Source organism: Dermacentor variabilis, chromosome 6 (assembly GCF_050947875.1).
Source record: "Dermacentor variabilis isolate Ectoservices chromosome 6, ASM5094787v1, whole genome shotgun sequence".
In the NCBI taxonomy this organism is placed as follows: domain Eukaryota; kingdom Metazoa; phylum Arthropoda; class Arachnida; order Ixodida; family Ixodidae; genus Dermacentor; species Dermacentor variabilis.
The window spans coordinates 103378245-103396758 of NC_134573.1; the positions used below are offsets into that span (position 1 = coordinate 103378245).

General features: G+C 45.6%; 2 protein-coding genes across 2 annotated transcripts in view; one reads left to right on the plus strand and one right to left on the minus strand.

Annotated features, from left to right (window-relative positions):
- The window catches only part of LOC142584978 (uncharacterized), a 308939-nt gene extending 295825 nt beyond the window's left edge, over nt 1-13114 (plus strand). Inside the window, exon 5 of the mRNA XM_075695378.1 lies at nt 6435-13114. Within this exon, the coding sequence (XP_075551493.1) occupies nt 6435-6547 (113 nt within the window). The 3' untranslated portion in view covers nt 6548-13114. The remainder of the gene's footprint in view (nt 1-6434) is intronic.
- Nucleotides 13115-13410: 296 nt separating this feature from the next.
- The window catches only part of spel1 (DNA mismatch repair protein spel1), an 83181-nt gene continuing 78077 nt past the window's right edge, over nt 13411-18514 (minus strand). Inside the window, exon 26 of the mRNA XM_075695379.1 lies at nt 13411-13560. Coding sequence (XP_075551494.1) covers nt 13489-13560 — 72 coding nt within the window. The 3' untranslated portion in view covers nt 13411-13488. The remainder of the gene's footprint in view (nt 13561-18514) is intronic.

Genomic DNA, 18514 nt, shown 5'->3' on the forward strand with positions numbered 1-18514 from the left:
GGTGGTACCAAATGACGTCATGCGGCAGTGAAAGGCACGCCTTTAAAGGGACACCAAAGGCAAATAATAAGTCGACGTAGATTGTTTAAAAACCATTCCAGAAACCTCGCAACGCTTCTTTCGTGTCAAGAAAGGATTTAGTTGAGAAAATTGCATCTGAATGGTCCGAATGCCTTTTTCGGAATTCGTGTCCCGCCTCCCAACCTGGGGAGTGCTGTCGTTGCATACGCTACCATCGCCCTTTGCTGCCGTCGGTGAGTGAAACGGCGCCCGACAGACGGCGGCACCGAGCCAAGAAAGAGCGGTGGATTCGCCGCTGCAGCTGCTTTTTGGTCAAGTGGCGTAGACCATAGAGTTGCATACAATAATTATTGTATGAAACTCTACGGCGTAGACCGCTCGGGCATGGCGCGACATCACATGGAAGCTGAATTCTCTGCTACTTGCAGTTTGTGCGAGTTTCGCGAGCCAGCAAACCCAGCGCAGCACTACGTGATAACGAAACTGCTAAAACGCGAGAGCATGGGTGGCGCACAGTCGAGCGAAAACGAAACCTTTCGACCGCCTGCATGCGTCGTTGTCAAGCGTAATTTCAATCGGCTCTTTTTTCTAAAGAACAAATAGAACTGGATAAGTAGCATTTAATTTGGTCTTCTAATACAATAGAATGGTTTTCTGCAACGAGTGGTTGAGTACTGGCGACAGAATTTGACTGAGGAGTGCTTTCGTCATTGGGCAAGTGCTCGAATGTCCCGGGGGAGTCTCTAATCATGTCCTGCATTTACCTCAGTTGGCCTTGTTCGCGATAATATTGACGCCTTAAAGATTCTAAAGCACTAATCGAACACTTTAGCTTGACTTAATATTTGCTTTTAGCGTTCCTTTAAGCCGCGAAAATTTGTGTGGAGGGAAATTAACTCTCATTTTGCTTGTATTTTGAATTTTCTCTGACCGATAATTTAGGTTAGTGCGGGTCAATTTTCATAATTATTTTTGCTCTGTGCTCTACGAAATGCTGAGAATTGGTCTAGAGGAAATATCGTGACTTGAAAACTGCGTTGCTGGGCCCCGTTAATGTGTGGGCCGGAAAAGTAGGCCCGGCTGTCAAGTCCTCGGGACATCCGTGGTAGAATCACCTAAGATATGAATTTAAAGAAAGCGCCTGTTTGGGAAGCAGACACACCGCCATCCGCATACCTGCCAACCTGAAGATCTGGAGATTCGTAATATTATCGCGGCGGGGGGGGGGGGCGGGGGCTCACGCGTATCCCAGATGCTTTTTCGAATCGATGTGGACCTTGATGTCAGACTTGCGTACATGCGAGATGTTCGCATCGCAGGCGCACGTGGCGCAGAATCCGAACTTCCCCCCTTTCTTCGTCGGCAGGAAGCACGGAAATTCTGCCGCGTACGATTTCAAAAACACTTGGAAGTACTAAAGTCCCTCCATCCACGCGCCACCGTCGCTTTCTTAAGTAGCGACAACCTTTGTTGTGCGCCGCCTTTTCCCCTCACACCAAATCCGGTTCCGGCGTTTCCGCTTCCTGGAGTTGCGCTGCGGGAATTTCCGCTTTGACTGCTGTTACGAGGGTGAGACGCCAGCGCGTGCTTAGCAGAGCTGTGGCAGTCACCATAAGAAGAATGCAAAGGGGACAAGCTGTTGTATTCCGCTGAAGTAGTAGTTCGCGGTCGCTGTTTTCCAAATGCACGAAAAACGGCAGTGGTCTCCAAGCGCCCAGGCACTACATTCCACTGTACGTTGTCTCGTGGCACAACCCGTCGCAGGTTGACGCGAAGCAGCGAACACGACCAAATCGCTGATTACAATAGGCGGTGGTTCTTGGATGGAATCACATTCACAGTTTAACCCGCAGCTGGTGCAATTAAAGCCTCTCCGTCGACGGGAAAGTAAACAACGTTAAAAAACGTAGCATCACTTCCACTCGGAACAGGAAGCTGCAGCTACGTAAGTTCCACTTGACGCCGGAAGCTAAGGGGGTGAGTGGGAGAGGAACGTGGTGGAGGAGGGTAGGTTGGCGGTACTTAACCTGGTCGGCGGAAACGTGTATGGAGGGGCTTTAGGAAGTACTTTCGGCGCTTCGAGCCCGCCATTACGCTGCGTCCGACATGGCAGCTATAGTCACACAAAAGGGGAGGACAACGCGGCAGTCACTGAAGCTGACTGAAGACCAAGCCCGCGCGACCGCGCAAACAAAGGCAGGAACATGGAAACAGGTTTGCGCAGGCGCTAGAAGCACTATCGGCACTGTCGAGCTTTGGATATGGATTTGTGACCCCCCTATTAGACGACAGAAGTTACAACCTTGTAGCTGCTGATGATGATACCACGCATACGTATTGCCCTCTCGTGGCGGTGCAAGGTACCAGGGTGTAATTTCACCACATTTTCACGTTTTTTTTCGCAAATGAAATGTTTTCTGTAAAATTTAAAGCAAGATTCGTACATTTTACGGAAAATTCAGAAGAGTTGGCAGGTACGCATCTGGCACGCAGTCTCCTGGTGCATGTCCACAGAATTCATTTCGCATGCCGATTCCACATCCCAATTGTGTATGTTCGCGATGGCACCTTTTTCGGACCTTGCCGAGCAGAAGAAATCTTTATTCCGACATAGTGCCATACAATATAATTGACAGCACTGATCTATACTTTAGGGGCATAGTAGAGATCAGTGGTTTAGTGTCACCTGGATCCTTAGCCTATGTGACCCAGTTTTAGATCCATACCTCAAAAGTCAGCATAAATTACAACCCAAAGCCTAAATAGCTAATCTTATATACATGATTTAAAGTTAACACCAAAGCCACTAATAAACCACCATGGGTTGATGTTTTAGTGATGGAACAGCATAGGGAAGTTTTCTAAGCCAGGTATTTAATTCCAGATTTCTTGCACCGACAAATAATAAGCAACGTTGACCATTACAAGTTTTCGGCAAGTTGAATTTGTTATGCTCGATCAGCCTGCCTAGTATCCTTTGTAGGCGTGAGAAATATTGATGAGATATCTTGCATGTTCGTGGTTAGTACATATTCTGTGGATTAGTGTAGATGTGTTATAATCCCGAGCTTGCCCTCGTCACTTGGGAAGTCCACTGAACGTCATTTGGATGCGAGACCTGTGGATATTTCTGGAACGCCCATGGGAATTTGTGTCATTTGGGCTCCATTGGTTGCTGTGAGCGTGTTGCAGGTCGTAGCACTATATATAGCCATGACGTTTGATATTAGCACACAATATTCTATGTTCGTGACACCAAATGATGAGGTGTGCTTTAAGTAGAAAAAGAAAGAGTTTGTAGATTTCCAAACGATAGATATTCTTCAGCCAGCTTTCAAAATGGTGCTGCTAAAAACACACGCAAGAAGACATGGCGTATATCGTGTTCGTGAGCCAACACAGCCGTCCGGAGGGCCCGTTTACAGCCAAGAATACAAACCTGTGTTGCTACTTTTCTCCTCTTCCCTTTCCCTCTGAGACGCAAATAAGTAGCAGGCAAGAGGACCTTTTCCATTACAGCAAATAAATCTTATCTCTTCCTATGTATTATATATCTTTATATAATATTCCTGTATAATATTTCTTGCGGAACAGATTGCTGGAATGGTAGTGCCTGGTTATTGACTCCAGTGACCGAACTTATCGCAGCTTGTTGTCTTTTCTTTACATTTATGAAACAGCTTATATCGGCGTATACATCCGACATCCAGCATGTTGGATAACTTCGCCGACAAATTCCCAATGTCATCCCAAAACAAATTTCCCAATTCCTATTACAAATTTCGTAACACAGCAAAATAGACATCTATGAAATATATATACACTGTAATTAACGACATTAAAGGGGTGCTGGCACTATATTTTCAGGTCTTCTTTTGCTTTAAGTGAAGGTCCGGTAGCTCTACACCCCAGGAAAATTACTGCCAAGCCTCATAGCACTCTAAATATTTGAATATAAAAGCTTGTCTGGAGCCACTTTCGGTTTCGATTCATACTGTGTTGCGGCATCATGACGCAGTATTTGGTCACTTGATAGCAGGACATTGCGACTTTTTTACACTCGGTTCGGCTTGCTCAGTCGTCTGCTATGCTGCTACATAAGTCCTCATGAGCAACAGCACATGAGGCGACCGAGCGAGTGTCAAACGTCGCAGTGTCCTGTTTCCACGTGACCACAATGTCAGGAAGTCAGAATAGAGTATTCTCCTTGGAAACAAAACCGAAATTGGCTATAGAAAAACAGTTGCAATTTGCATAAGGAGCATGCGCACCCTTCAGTATGAACCCCATGCAAGCGATTTCGTGCGTGATGGCAACAAACGACGCGAAGAGATGGCTGTCACGTTCGCTCATTGTTGCAAGTCGTACCCCTCGCGAGCAATGACATTGAGCAACGTCTTCCCGGTGTTGCCGGTATGAGGGCAGCAAATACGCACTGAAACTGGCTTGACACGTGCTTTATTAATTTAGGTTGATATGTTTTACTGTAAAGAGTAGCATAAAATACTTCTGAAGGTCTTGCAGTAGGTTGTTATCCTTGCACGTACCAAATTAGTCGTTTCCACGTTCCATGCGACATTTGGTAGTACTTGAATGATGTACATCCAGTTCTGGCTTCGTGCTATTGGCTACTTGCTCATAACACTTCCGAATGAGCGATCTGATCTCGTGACGGCCCGTTTCCTCGCTCAAATAGAACGCACTTCTCGCAATGTCACCAATTATGGGTAGGGGCGTGCGAATATTGTTTCGAATACGAATCAAGTAGCTTTTGTTATACGAGTCGAGAATTTGAATTCGGTTTACTATTCAAGATTGTCGAATATTCATTCCATTCAAATACTACTACAACGAACAGCAGTTGTAGCAGTCAGTAGGAAAAAAGAATCACCGATGATTACGATACTCCCTAATGTCAAATGTGAGCGCAGCTCTATACCCGTTTCTACTTGGCAATATATTGGCTGGTGCGGACAATGTTTTGTACGGCACGCTGCAATTGATGGAGTGAAATGCGACGCGACAGCCTGGCTAATCTGGAGATGGCGAGAGCCAGCGCATGGGTGACGCGTGGGGGCGATTCACAGCCGCAGCCGCCGACAGATCTCCCAGACGACGCGCAATACTCTGGCACCGTCTCGCAGCTATCGTCGCTGCATTTCTCAGGCTTTCGCCATATCCTCCTCCGCTTTCCACCTAATGGTCCCGCAGCACCTTTCTCTCCGCTTTCTTCTTTAAGCATTACCCGCTGCGCTCCGCATTTGCTTTCATCTTTCGCTGTGCTCGTCTGCTCGGTTACGCTGCCGTCGAGGCAGGTATGGGCGCCTAAGAGCGATACTCTAAAGATTAATGCAAGTGGAGAATTCGTAATGATTCTGCTGCCGGATAACCATGGTATTGCTCAGAAGTGGCTCCTGAGCAAGCGCACACAGGATATAACCTAATCCTGCACAATCGTTAAATATGCAAGCCATGCCTTATAGACCGTCCACGAATTTGCTGACTCAACTTAGACAAAGCAATTACATATCTGGCCAATTTCATCATGTTTGGATTCCTTTAAAACAGTGTGCAGTACTATCCTTCAACAGGCACCATACTGTATGTGCAGTTGGTGACGTGCTGCTTTGTTTCGTTATAGTCATTATCATGGTGCCCTCCATATGATCACCTTTCCTTTGTTTCTTATTTAGAAGCTTCTCAGGTAACCTGACATCCAGTTAACAGCACTAGATCTATCATTGTGAAAAGTGTATAACCGTCCAGTGTATAACCAAAATTTTCTATGGGGTCTGGTGAGTGGTTCCCTAAGGCACATTAAAGACCTCCTTTCAGAAAGTGTGGAAACGAAGCTTTTGTAATTCTTTGTTTCCCTCTGGGGTGCCGTCTATGGAGTGGCAGTGAAAAGCAGTTCCGCATAATTTCTTTCCAAATGATGTTTTGCCAAAACGTGCCTTCCTTGCTTGCTTGCCGATCGGCTCTAGAGAAATGTGACTGGCTCTAACAATCAGTGACCATAAGGACTGCACTAAACATGCAATTATAGCACAACTTGTTAGCATAGGAAATAGAATAAACTGACAAGTACACCCCAGAAAAAGAAAGCGAATGCTAAAAATAAAACAGCCCTAACCACCATTCCTGTGATGGTAATGTCCTGGAGCACAAGCATCGCTCCAATTCCAGCAGTATTCAATGGCAGAAAATAATAAGCTATGCGCACTACACAAGTGTAGTTTATCCTACAAGGTACACGACGCAATCCACGGTGTAATGCGAAGCACGTGAAATGCATATACTGCATATATTCTTGCAGCCAGTATGTGTCATTCAGAGAAATCTTAGGTGCCTTCCACCAATACATGTGTTGACCTCATTCTCTACCTTGTTTCCTTTTGCTATTTCACATGCAGCCTTCAAGGACCAGTGGGGCACATGGTACAGCGGCCCCCTGGAGTTTTCCAGACTGGGCATGACGGGCAATGCAAGGACAGGACTTGGATTGGCGACCTCCAATGACGTCTGAACACAGAGCTACTAATCGAGGAGCCGCAGCCACCGCCGCCATTTTTCTTCTGCGAGCTACTTCCTCGCTGATCTTACAGATAGAAAGAGAGGGAGAGACCGCCATCTTTGCACCCCCTCCCGAACAACCCCAAGTATTCTTTTTCGAAGGACTGACTGCTCAAGGGTGCTCCCTTGCCCATACAGGGCCATTCACATTTACTGAGCTCTGCTGCAAGACAGGGCTTTCTGGCCTGCGGGTCCTGGTTGAAACGAAGGCACTATTCTTGCTATGTTCAAGGACGGCCAGTATAGAATTGCGTTGCCTTTCCCACGACAGTTTGCTTGGCTTCATTCACTGCATGGCTGGCTCACACAGAAAGCAAGAGCTTTGCCGGGTGGGTTCTACAGAGCACTTTAACTTCAAGTGATGGGCTGTTATGAAAAGAAATGTGATTAGCAAGACTGTTTCCTCCTTGTTGCAAACAATGCAGCTGAACTCTTGCACTTGTTCACATCTGGATGGCTAGGTACACAAGTTGAGTTAGCCAGAGAGCCAGATGAAGATGTTGAAAGCAGCACAAGACTGTTTTGCTATTTGTAAATTGGTAGTGTAAGTGTACAATGTACAATGCCATATCAAATGTGGAGATAGGAGACACATATCAGCATCACGGAGCTACTGCAAAAAATTGTCTGTAGGACAAGTGCTAGTGCCTATAGATACTCAGTGGTGGTTCGAACCTATGCCTTCTGTGCTGTACTCGAGCTGTGCCAACTTTGTTTCTACGCAAAACTTGGAGCCAAATTACTTCCCAAAGTCTTCTCGCTTTTCAGCATTTTTCTCCAGACGGGCATCTCTACTCTTCTTTGGGTATTCTGTGGCTGAGCGAGTACTACAACTATACCTCAGCCAATGAGTCATGAGCTAGCCCACAGGGCCAAAGAATAAAAGCAGTTTGCAATGTACTTTGCAGGTATTCCCAAGTCACAAACAGCAGCTTACCATAGAAAAACACCCATGCAATTCGCCAGTGTTTGCTTATGGGCTTAAAACATGGAGACAAGGAAGCCTGGAGAAAGATGAGGACAGCAAAAGGAGCAATGCAAGGGAAATGTAGAGGAAGCCAATGTAAATGCACGGTGCTCTAGCTAAAACGAAGGAATGGCATCGGGCAAGCCACATGTTGCATAGAGTGTAAAACTGAGTGTGCATAGAAATTAAAACTGGTACTAATGGGAAGTGTAGGGTTGGGAGACGCAGTCAGGCACAATAGAATGACTGGTGAAATGAAGCACTGCAAATTATCAAGCCACAAAAGTTGCTGGATGCATTTGAGCAGTAGCAGAGCCAGCACGTACCTATCACGGGCTGTTGTCATCCTACTCTAAATTTCCGTAGGTGTGCCTACCCTGCCAGTCATTTTCTTTGGATTGCGGGCACTCTAATGGGAATAAAATAATCCGGGGCGGGACTTTTTGGCATTAAAACAATCCAACACCAAACCACTTCAAAATGGTAACAAGCATTCATGCCTCCTAGTGGTACAATATTGGGTCACAGAAGTCATTGGGACACTGAAATCATTTCTTGCAGATATGCAAGCTAAAATGTTGCATGAGCATGATATAAGTGCATTCTTGATATAATGGCCCTTTGAAATACAACTTGATTGGCATTGCACCAAGTGAGGTCAAATTGGCAGTGCTTGTCGCCACACTCAGACACAGTATTGAGGAGCCCTGCTATTGCCACAGCGACATAGACAGCGACACATCCAACCTTAATGTGCTGCTTTTTCTTGCTCTTCAACATCCATAGGCATGCACTGTGACACTGGAGCTACAGGCTCTGCCTTCTGTGGTAGAACGAGCTGGACCTTTAACAGTAGAAAGAAAAGTGCATAGCAACTGCAGAAGCCACACGTGCCAGATGAGCCCACTACGGACCCACTAGCAATATTTCAGCATATTTGCACCAAGATAAAGGATTACAGAGATTTAGGATAGCTAATAGATACGCACACCATATCACAAAAACGCAAGGGCAGTCAGCCATCAACAGTAGCAGCCTCTTATGAAGCTGTGGTCAACTATTACACACTAGAAATTTTTCCGTGTTGCACAACTTATCTTCCAAAAAAAGAGAAGATGTAAAATTGCCATTGTAATCATTATGTCAATGCCGACTTATATGCCAGTAGATAAATGAAGCACTTAGGGCAATTATGTGCTGTTCTGTTAAACAGTGTGTCACAAGATGGCACCACTGCCACTGCTGCTTTTTCGCTACATGTCATGCTTGTAGGCCACCGCTTTGCTAAAACCTGCTAACGGCGATTCGTGAGCCATGATGTAAGTTTCGGTACACAATCTGACAGCAACTAGGAGGGAAATTCATCAGCAAGTTTACCCAGCTTGAGACTAGAAATAAAGAAGCGACAAAGAAGACAACGCATGTGCAAAGCATCAGCTGACAGAAGGTAACATACTCGAAGGTTAAATGGATAGACAAAGTTTTGCTTAGAAGTACCATAACAATGGTGGAAAAATCTATATGTGAAGCAGACTTTTGCCTTCCCCATTTTTCTTAAATTGGTTAGGTGACATGACATAGTGTATCTTATGCCTCCAGCATTATTTGTATGCCAAAGATGGTACTGGTTCAACTGGAATGGAATTTGACTCCCAGAGGGTGGTGTTCTGTGGCTGCTTAATTAGTGCTCAGTATGCTCAGTGTCGAGCACAGGTTTTTATTTTCAGCCATGCCGGCATGGCATAAAAATCAGCAAACTTGTTTGAGTGCAGTTCAGACAGGTCTCGAGTCAATGGTGCCACGGATGATGAATGCTTTGTACCAGGACCTTGATAAAAAAAAAAAGTTTAGTACAGCAGAATCTCGGTATAACGAAGTCACAATCAACACGAACATACTTGTTATAAGCTTCATTTATATGTTTGTTTTTGAGCATACAGGCTGATGTTGGCAAAATTAGCAAAGTTTAGATTTACTTTGTTATATCCAATAATTTGTTATATGCATGTTGGCTATACTGAGGTTTGATTGTACACCAGGGTGGTTACAAGGGAAAACTTCTGGAGTCACAGGCACAGAAGGCGCCTAAGAGAAAAAGAAGGCCATACTTGTAAGTGTTCGTGTAGAGCTTGAGTCATCATCATCAACATCAGCCTGGTTATGCCCAATGCAGGGCAAAGGCCTCTCCCATACTTCTCCAACTACCCCGGTCATGTACTAATTGTGGCCATGTTGCCCCTGCAAACTTCTTAATCTCATCCCCCCACCTAACTTTCTGTCGCCCTCTGCTACGCTTCCCTTCCCTTGGAATCCATTCCGTAACTCTTAATGAACATCGGTTACCTTTCTCCTCATTACGTGTCCTGCCCCTGCCCATTTCTTTTTCTTGATTTCAACTAAGATGTCATCAGCTCACGTTTGTTCGATCACCCAATCTGCTCTTTTCTTATCCCTTAACGTTACACCTATCATTCTTCTTTCCATAGCTCATTGCGTCGTCCTCAATTTAAGTAGAACTCTTTTCGTAAGCCTCCAGGTTTCTGCCCCGTATGTGAGTACTGGTAAGACACAGCTGGGTTATAAAGTTTTCTCTTGAGGGATAATGGCAACCTGCTGTTCATGATCTGAGAATGCCTGCCAAATGCACCCCAGCCCATTCTTATTCTTCTGATTGTTTCAGTCTCATGATCCAGATCCGCAGTCATTACCTGTCCTGAGTAGATGTATCTCCTTACCACTTCCAGTGCTTCACAACCTATTGTAAACTGCTGTTCTCTTCCGAGACTGTTAAACATTACTTTAGTTTTCTGCAGATTAATTTTTAGACACACCCTTCGGCTTTGCCTCTCCAGGTCAGTGAGCATGCATTGCAGTTGGTCCCCTAAGAGCTTCAGTAAACTCTGGCTTTTCAAAATAGGTGACCAAGGGAATAAACATTCTCTGTTGCCTGCTGAATTGCTTATTCTGGCTTAAAGGTAGCCACCACAATCAATTACGTAATTTGTGATATGCACTTCTCACTGGAAAACTTGTGAAAACAATGAAAGCTGCCAAGCTAGTCTCCCGACAGTAAGAGTGGATGCTTTCTGTGGGCCGCCACTGTTTCGATGCTCATGGTAATAGAACGGCAGCTGTGGTTCAGGACATCACCTACACTCCAGAGGCGATTTTTTTTTCTCTTTATTTCCCCGCAGTCGACCGGTAATCAGCTCTTCGTGCAGTGCCCAGTATGGACAAGAAGCCATTGCATAGAAACAGGGCTGCCTACAAGACATTCGGGCATGCGCAAGAATGCTGAGCCTATGCAGGTCGCTGTCATATCGCTCGTGTGGAGGCAATGCATTATTGTTCGTCCAAATAGGTCTTTACAGGCACTACAGTTTCAATTGAAGGTGTGTTGATCCATCTTTGTTTTCTTGCACTAGTCTGACCCACTCGCTTTGATTCATTGGCTTGCTCTTCCCTCACTTTCCCCTTTGAAGACTCTGCCAGTTGCTGCTGACGGGTAGTGCACATGGACCAGGACGACCTGTAGCGAGTTTTTTAAAACGAAAGAATGTGAACTGCGCACTCTGGCCACAGAAAAATCGTGACTTGGCATGTTTCTGAGGGAAAGATGAGAATCCTTGGAACCTACACCATTAGTGTCCCTAGTTTTTTGTAGCCAGTGATCGATTGTGGTATGCATCCATGTTAGCCATACAGCTTGGCATAACGCAAAACCATGCCCACCACAAGAAAGAAAGCAAAGGGATACAATTTGCAAAGCTCGTTCATGCTGTAAACTTTTCATAACAATGCCAACAAAAAAGAGGAGCAAGAAAGACAGCATGTCTTCTTATAAATATTTGTATGTACTCGAAGCTACTGATAAAGTGACTGATCAAAGTACTATATACCTTCATGGCGCACCATGGCGCACCGCTGTTAAAAGGTGTATCAGTGTCTTCTAGCTCGCCAGGGCATGTTCAGCAAGCAGCAAACCGAGGTTGCACCAAAATTATGCATCTGCTTTGGAAGCCCAGTGAAGAACGAAAGCCACATAAGGTTACTAATGTTGTTCACTATGCTGTCATCACCAGAAGAGGTGCCAAACTTTCTTGCTTCGATTTTCACGTCAACAGCTAGAAAAGGCAGCTACCAACAAAACCTGTAAAGTCTTCCTGCATCAAGAAATTGAATGTCTGCATTTAGCAATCTGTGAATTAGGGATGCAGTGTTCCCTACAGGGAAACAAAATGCAGAGTCATCTGACGGCTATAATTAGCAACACTGAGGATGCAGGCACCTGTAGCAGTCTTTTCCTCAGATGTCCTGCTTGTGCAGAAAATATAAGATCAATAAACAAAAGGAACAGACCCTTTGTTGGGTATAAATACAGCTCATTTTGAATGTTAAATGCAATCTTTGACCACCCTTGCTCTTACATTTTTGTGTGATCCTTATAAAAACAAAATGAAAAACATAAACTTGTGCCGATACCTACAGAAGATGCCGAATGTGTTCACATTTTTTGCATGTATAGCGTCGAAGCCTCTTCGTGTTCGTGTATCTTTAGAAAGACAGATAAATGGGGCTTTGCTCGTTTTCTGATCAATTTTTTTTGATGCAGCATCCACTGGTGCGTGGAGCACTATCAGTGGTTCCACTGAAGTTCTGCTACTCTGTCACACGGCAAATGTAACTGGTTGTGACAGAACGAAACATTCTGCACAGCATCTACTCACTGATGTCTAGCGAACACACCAACACACTCGAACCTTGTTGTAGTGAAGTCATATCCGATATGAATATGCCTTCGTTATATTGAATATCTGTTATAATGTTACATTCGTCACACGCTATCACAGAAAGATTTTGGATTTACTTCTTCATATTCAATAATTTGTGACATTCATGTTTGTTATATCAAGGTTGAATGGCTTCATCTTGTCCTAGTGCATCGCAGAAGATGGCATGTCTGTGGAAGGCCAGATAAAGTATTATGCTTAGCTTGAATGTACCATGATTTCCTACCACCTGCTCATAAATAGTATTTTAAAGCACACCAGTAACACATCAGACATGCACAAAAGAGCGAAATTTGTGCCGGGCAAGGAGCGACAGCAACAGGACATATACCAAAGAAAAATGCCATAAACCCGTCCTTGCATCTGTAGCATTTAGTACGATTAGACTCCCAAGCAGACATTCACCAGATGTCGGCACTAAAATGAGCGAGCTACAAGCAAGGTCGTGTGACAGAGAAGCACGTAAAAACCATAGCCGCAGCCACGATAGCAAGTTGCTTTTACATCCCAGATGTTGCTGTACAGAAGAAAATAAAAGTCAATGCTTGTCCGCAAGTGTATAGATGCATGTAGAGACAGCCTGTAATAAAAAGTTGCACACACACACAAACACACAAACATAAGGACTCTTGTCTGTAGAAATCCTAACGCGACTTGAGATGTGCCGCATACCCCTTGTGTTCGATGCCCCACCGCCCTTGTTCACCTGTGATAACGATTGACAGGGCCGTGGAGACACGGCATAAATAAAATAGTTATTGCAGAAGCACTGTGTACGAGTCTGTCTTTCTTGCCCATCAAGTAGAGGCGGATCAAGTGTTAAGTACTAGTTAGTAACATTACTTTCAATGGTAAAAGAGCAACTGAGGCTATGGAGCACCAAGTGCAAAGTCCACCTCTTCAGTAGTCCAGCTGATGTGATAGAACTGTGCTTTTCAGCACAGGTGTATTTTAAAAAGTTTTTCTTTTGTGTAAATATTCTCTAGTATGATGCATCATGAAACAGTTCGCTAAAATTTGATTTGATGTGTAATCAACGATGCCTCAATACAGACAAGATGACTGGCACTATAATTTTTATTTAAAATAACAGAAAAACATCTGTTGGCACATAGTTAAGGAAAACAAGGAAGGATATCAGTCCTCCATGGTTGTTTCGTCCTCTTTAGCTGCAGTAGCTTCATACTGAGACAGGACCTGCCTGGCCTCCTGCGCCAAACACAAAAAACAGAGTTCGCGGACAGTTCAGAGACAGCAATGAATTTTGTACAGTGTTCTCGACACAACCTAAATGTAATGGAATTACTGCAGCATAGCCATGACTTAGATTATTTATTGACAAATGAAAGGGTGACCTAAGGTGATAGTGTGAGCAGGCAAATACCCATCCATTTGCCTACCCCAGTGTGTTGCTACATTGCTTCAACATTATTTGTGTCACCAGTCGCCATTCATAATGAGATGGGTTCTGCTAATTTTTTTTTTGTTATTGAATAAACATTTTGGTATTGGCAAGAGTTTTCTAAGTGTTCTCTAAGTGTTCTCAATAGTGAGGCGTGGAAACAAAATTTTGCACCAAGATGGAAGTTTGACACCCTGAATCTAGCGTACTGTGTTCAATGCACCATGCAAAGAGACAATTAATATACAGTAAACTCTCGGTGATATGAATACCACAGGATCGCGTGAAATCTTAGTATCACCCAAAATCTGCATCATCAAAACATACACAAAATTAAGAAAAAATTTATTTATTTATAGCAGAAAAATTTCGAACACAGTGGAACCCTGTGGATACGTTCCTCGCTGCTGTGTTTTCCCGGCTGCTACGTCATGCATTTACTTCCATGTATTATATTCCTCTTGATTTGCCGCCAATCTGTAATGTTCCTGCATCTTACGTCGCATTTGAATGTGGCGGTCATGTGAATTTCGTGGCGTGGCCAGCTCGTACGTTGCAGCAAGACACCAGTGCATTGCAACAGGCGACCACAACACTGCAAGAAGCTGCCAAAGTTTGCAGTAAGCGACGAAAATTTGCAGTAGGTAACCACTGTTTGCAATAAGTGACCAAAGTTGCACAAGCCAGGTGTTACACATGTGCACAGAGTAGCTGGCAAAGCACCCAAAGTGAAGTGCGCATCAATTAAAGCCTACCAGGAAACACGCACACTGGGCCAGATCCACTGAGCACAGCATTGCATTTATTTTGGAGCTGGCAAGGGTCTTGCATGTTTAGCATAATCGCTGCGTCTCTTAAGGGGACACTAAAGGCTAATACTAAGTCGACGTGGACTTTTTAAATACCATTCCAGAAACCTCACAACACTCGTTTTGTCTCTAGAAAAGACTTAGTTTACGAGAAAATTGCATCTTTTAAGCGTCCGAATACCTTTCTCGAAATTCATATCTCCTGCCACCCAACAGCGGGAACGGTGACGTTGCATACTCCATCCCCACCCTTTGCAGCCATTGGTGAGTTAAATGGCGTCCGACAGACGGCGGTACCAAGTCAGAGAGGCAGCATGTGGGGGATTTGCCACTGCAGCTGCTTTTTGGCCAAATGGTGTAGACCGTTCCGGCATCTCGCGACATCATATTGACGTTGAATTCCCTGCTACTTGCAGTTTGTGCGAGTTTTGCAAGCCAGCAACACCAGCGCAGCACTACGTGATAACTACTGAAACGCAAAAGCTAGGCAGAGCGCAGTCGAGAGAAAACGAAACCGTTCGACCGCCAGCGTTGTTGTCAAGGGTAATTTGAATGAGTTCTTTTGTCTAGACATGAAATAGAACTGGACAAGTAGCATTTTATTTCGTCTTATAATACAATACGAGGATGAGGATGTCTTGTGCAATGGGTGGTTGACTACTAGTGACAGAATTTAGCTGAGCAGTGCTTTCGTCATCGGGTAAGTGCTTCACTTTCCCGGGGGAGTCTCTAATTATGTCGTGCATTTACCTCAATTTCTCGATTATTAAGGCTCTGTTTGCGATAATATTGATGCCTTAGAGATTCTCGAGCACTAATCTATCACCTTAGCTTGACTTAATATTTGCCTTTAGTGTCCCTTTAAGTCAGCTTCGCTGCAATGGAGCTATGTTATGCAGTGAATCATAAGCAAAATATATATTGCGGTCAAGCACATTAAGAGCTGAAAGGGGCCACTGTTGCAAAACATTGTACATGTCCCAGTCTGCTTGACGAGGGACCAATGAGAGATTGCGCAGCCGCGTGATGTAGCTGATTGCTTGGAGACTATGCATCCCACCCAGATTTGTCTGCCAGCCACTACGATGGCTCAGTCGTCGCTGCCGCCAGTGTTCCTCACGCATTGGTATGATCCGCAGCAGCACGGCAACACGTTCGAAACAGAAAATGCTTCTTGTATTGTAAGCAACATATTTCAGCCAGGGAATGTTACGAATTCGTGTCACCGAAATTCGTACCAGCTCTGATTGCATCACCGAGATTTTGCTGTATAAGGTTCTTGATAAGTAGCACCTGTATGCACTTATATGCCTTCTCATCCTTGGCAAAGCACACCAGTGCACACCAGCAGTCCCTGATAAACGATTCACACTATCATGGGGCAATTTTAATGCGAAAGCGTTAAGGAGCTCATGTCACAAAAAAGCCGGTGTCGTCGGCGGCGTTGGCCGTGAGCGAAAAATGGCGGAAGGCAATTCATAAACAAAAACAACTTGCAAGATGGGCTGGGTGGGAAGCGAACCAGGGTCTCCGGAGTGTGAGATGGAGACGCTACCACCCAGCCATGAGTTTGATGGTTCAAAGTGGGGCAAAAGTGCCTCTAGTGAATGCGGTGTTGCCTTAGAAATGTGCCATAGAAAGTTATACAGCGGTGTATACCGGTAATTATGAGCATGTAAATTACAGAAGTCGCAGTTAAACGCACAGCGAAGTACGTTTCCGCTACATTTCTTCTGCACTTGGTGCACACACAGAGCCATCTTGCAACAAACACAGAAGAGCACCAGCTGGTGCATGCTTTGATACAGTGGTAACAGAGTGAACATTAGTTTGAAGCCAAACTGGCCTAGCCTTGTTTAACAAACAACGTTAATAATCACTGTTCTGACAGTCATCAGAACAAATGACAGCAGCACACTGACTGCACTTACAACCACCTCTTGTACCCTGCTGACTGTTGAGACGACTTTTCCCAAGTTCCACTGTCGTCCTCACATATAGCGCCATCCTGCATTTGGCATGGAAACCACAGCATCTGCACTGCCGCCATCTATGGCCTACAGTAAACCCTCGTTAACACGAACTCGCATATCTTGAAATATCGGTTAAGTCGAAAGTTTTTCACGCCGCACCTTCCCCACCCATAGGCGTTATGTATTTGCACCCGTTTATCTCGAAGCATTTTTCGGGCGTAATACGGATATCTCGAAATTTCGACCGGGACGGCTGAAGGCAAAGGCCGTTACCAAAAGGTGATAAAGGCTCCGAGCGAGCGCTTGGTTCCTACTAAAGTGCCGAATGCGGTCACGATCTAAGGGCGAATACAAAATTCCTGCGGATGCAGCCGTTTTCCGTCAACCACGTCAAGTAACCTTGGAAGCAGTCACGTGGTGTGCGCCGCTTGCGCACGGGGGCTCATGGGTTTTATCGGGTAGTCGCGCCACCGCATTTCGCACGTGCGAACGTTATTGTGCGTGTGCGATTCTGTTCTTTGTTTCGTCGCGCTGTGCGCACGACGCGTTGACTGCGATTTTTTTGTTGTTGTTGTTGTTGTGTGTGGTGTGTGGTCAACGGACGACGACGATGTCCCGCCCCAAACAGTGTAAGTCTCTGACGCTGGAGAAAAAAGTCGCATTAATCAAGGAAGTGGAGAAAGTGGGAAGATCCAAAACGAGCATCGCCAAAGAATTCGGCATCCCCTTGTCGACGCTATCGACAGTTTTAAAAAATCGGCAGAAGGTCTTCGATGGCTTCGAGCAAAGTTCTTCCAGCGAGCGGAAGCGGATTCGGGCCTCGAAATTCCCGGACGTCGAAGCAGCACTCATGCTGTGGCTCCGGAATGTCAGGGCAGCCAACCTTCCCGTGACAACCCAAATGATGATGGAGAAGGCAGACGCTCTGGCGTTGCAGGTGGGCCACACAGACTTCAGTTGCAGCAATGGCTGGTTTGAACGATTTAAAAAAAGAAACAACGTAGCCTCGAAGCCTATCCACGGCGAAAGCGGCACTGTTGATGAAGGGGCTGCAGACACCTGGCGCAACCACCGCCTCGCTGAGCTGCAAAAGGCATACGCGGACAAGGAGATTTTCAACCTCGACGAAGCAGCACTGTTCTATAAGATGCTGCCTAGCCGCACATACACGCCGAAGGGAGAAGCGTGCTCAGGCGCTAAGCAGCGCAAAGACCGAGTGACGATACTTTTCGGAGCCAACTCCACCGACGATGAAAAACTGCCGCTGCTTGTTATCGGTAAGTCGCTCAATCCAAGGTGCTTCCGAAATGCACGGCTCCCGAGAGATGCAACTTACCGCGCCAATAAAACGGCCTGGATGACTGCAGCGCTCTTTGAAGAGTATGTACGTGCTCTTGACCGCAAAATGGCAAGGGACGGCCGGAAGGTGTTGTTCGTTGTGGACAACTGCCCCGGCCACGGAAAAATCAACAACTTGGAGGCGGTCACGCTGGAGTTCCTGCCTGCTAATATGACGTCCGTGCTCCAGCCTATGGACCAAGGAGTCATTGAGGTGGCTCGCAAGTTTTACAGGAAGAGTCTCCTGCACCGCATTTTGTGCTCTTACGACAGTGGTAAGAAGTACGAAATAGATTTGCTGGGTGCAGTCCACCTGATCGCTGAAGCCTGGCGACAAGTACGTCCATTGACGATTGCCAATTGTTTCGCGCACGCAGGATTTTCACGCACCGAGAAATCGCTCGAGCCAGACACTGACGAGTTCAGTGATTGCGATGAACTTTGCGACGAAGTCCGCAAAGCTGCCGGCTGCGCCAGCGATGCCGAGGACGGCGAAATCACTTTTGAAGAGTACGCGCTCTACGAGTCGGACGTGCCCGTTACCGGAATGTTGTCCGACGCCGACATTGTTGAAATGGCAGTGAACGACGGTGATCACGCTGACGAAGAACCACCTAGAGAAGTGCCGACAACTGCAGAAA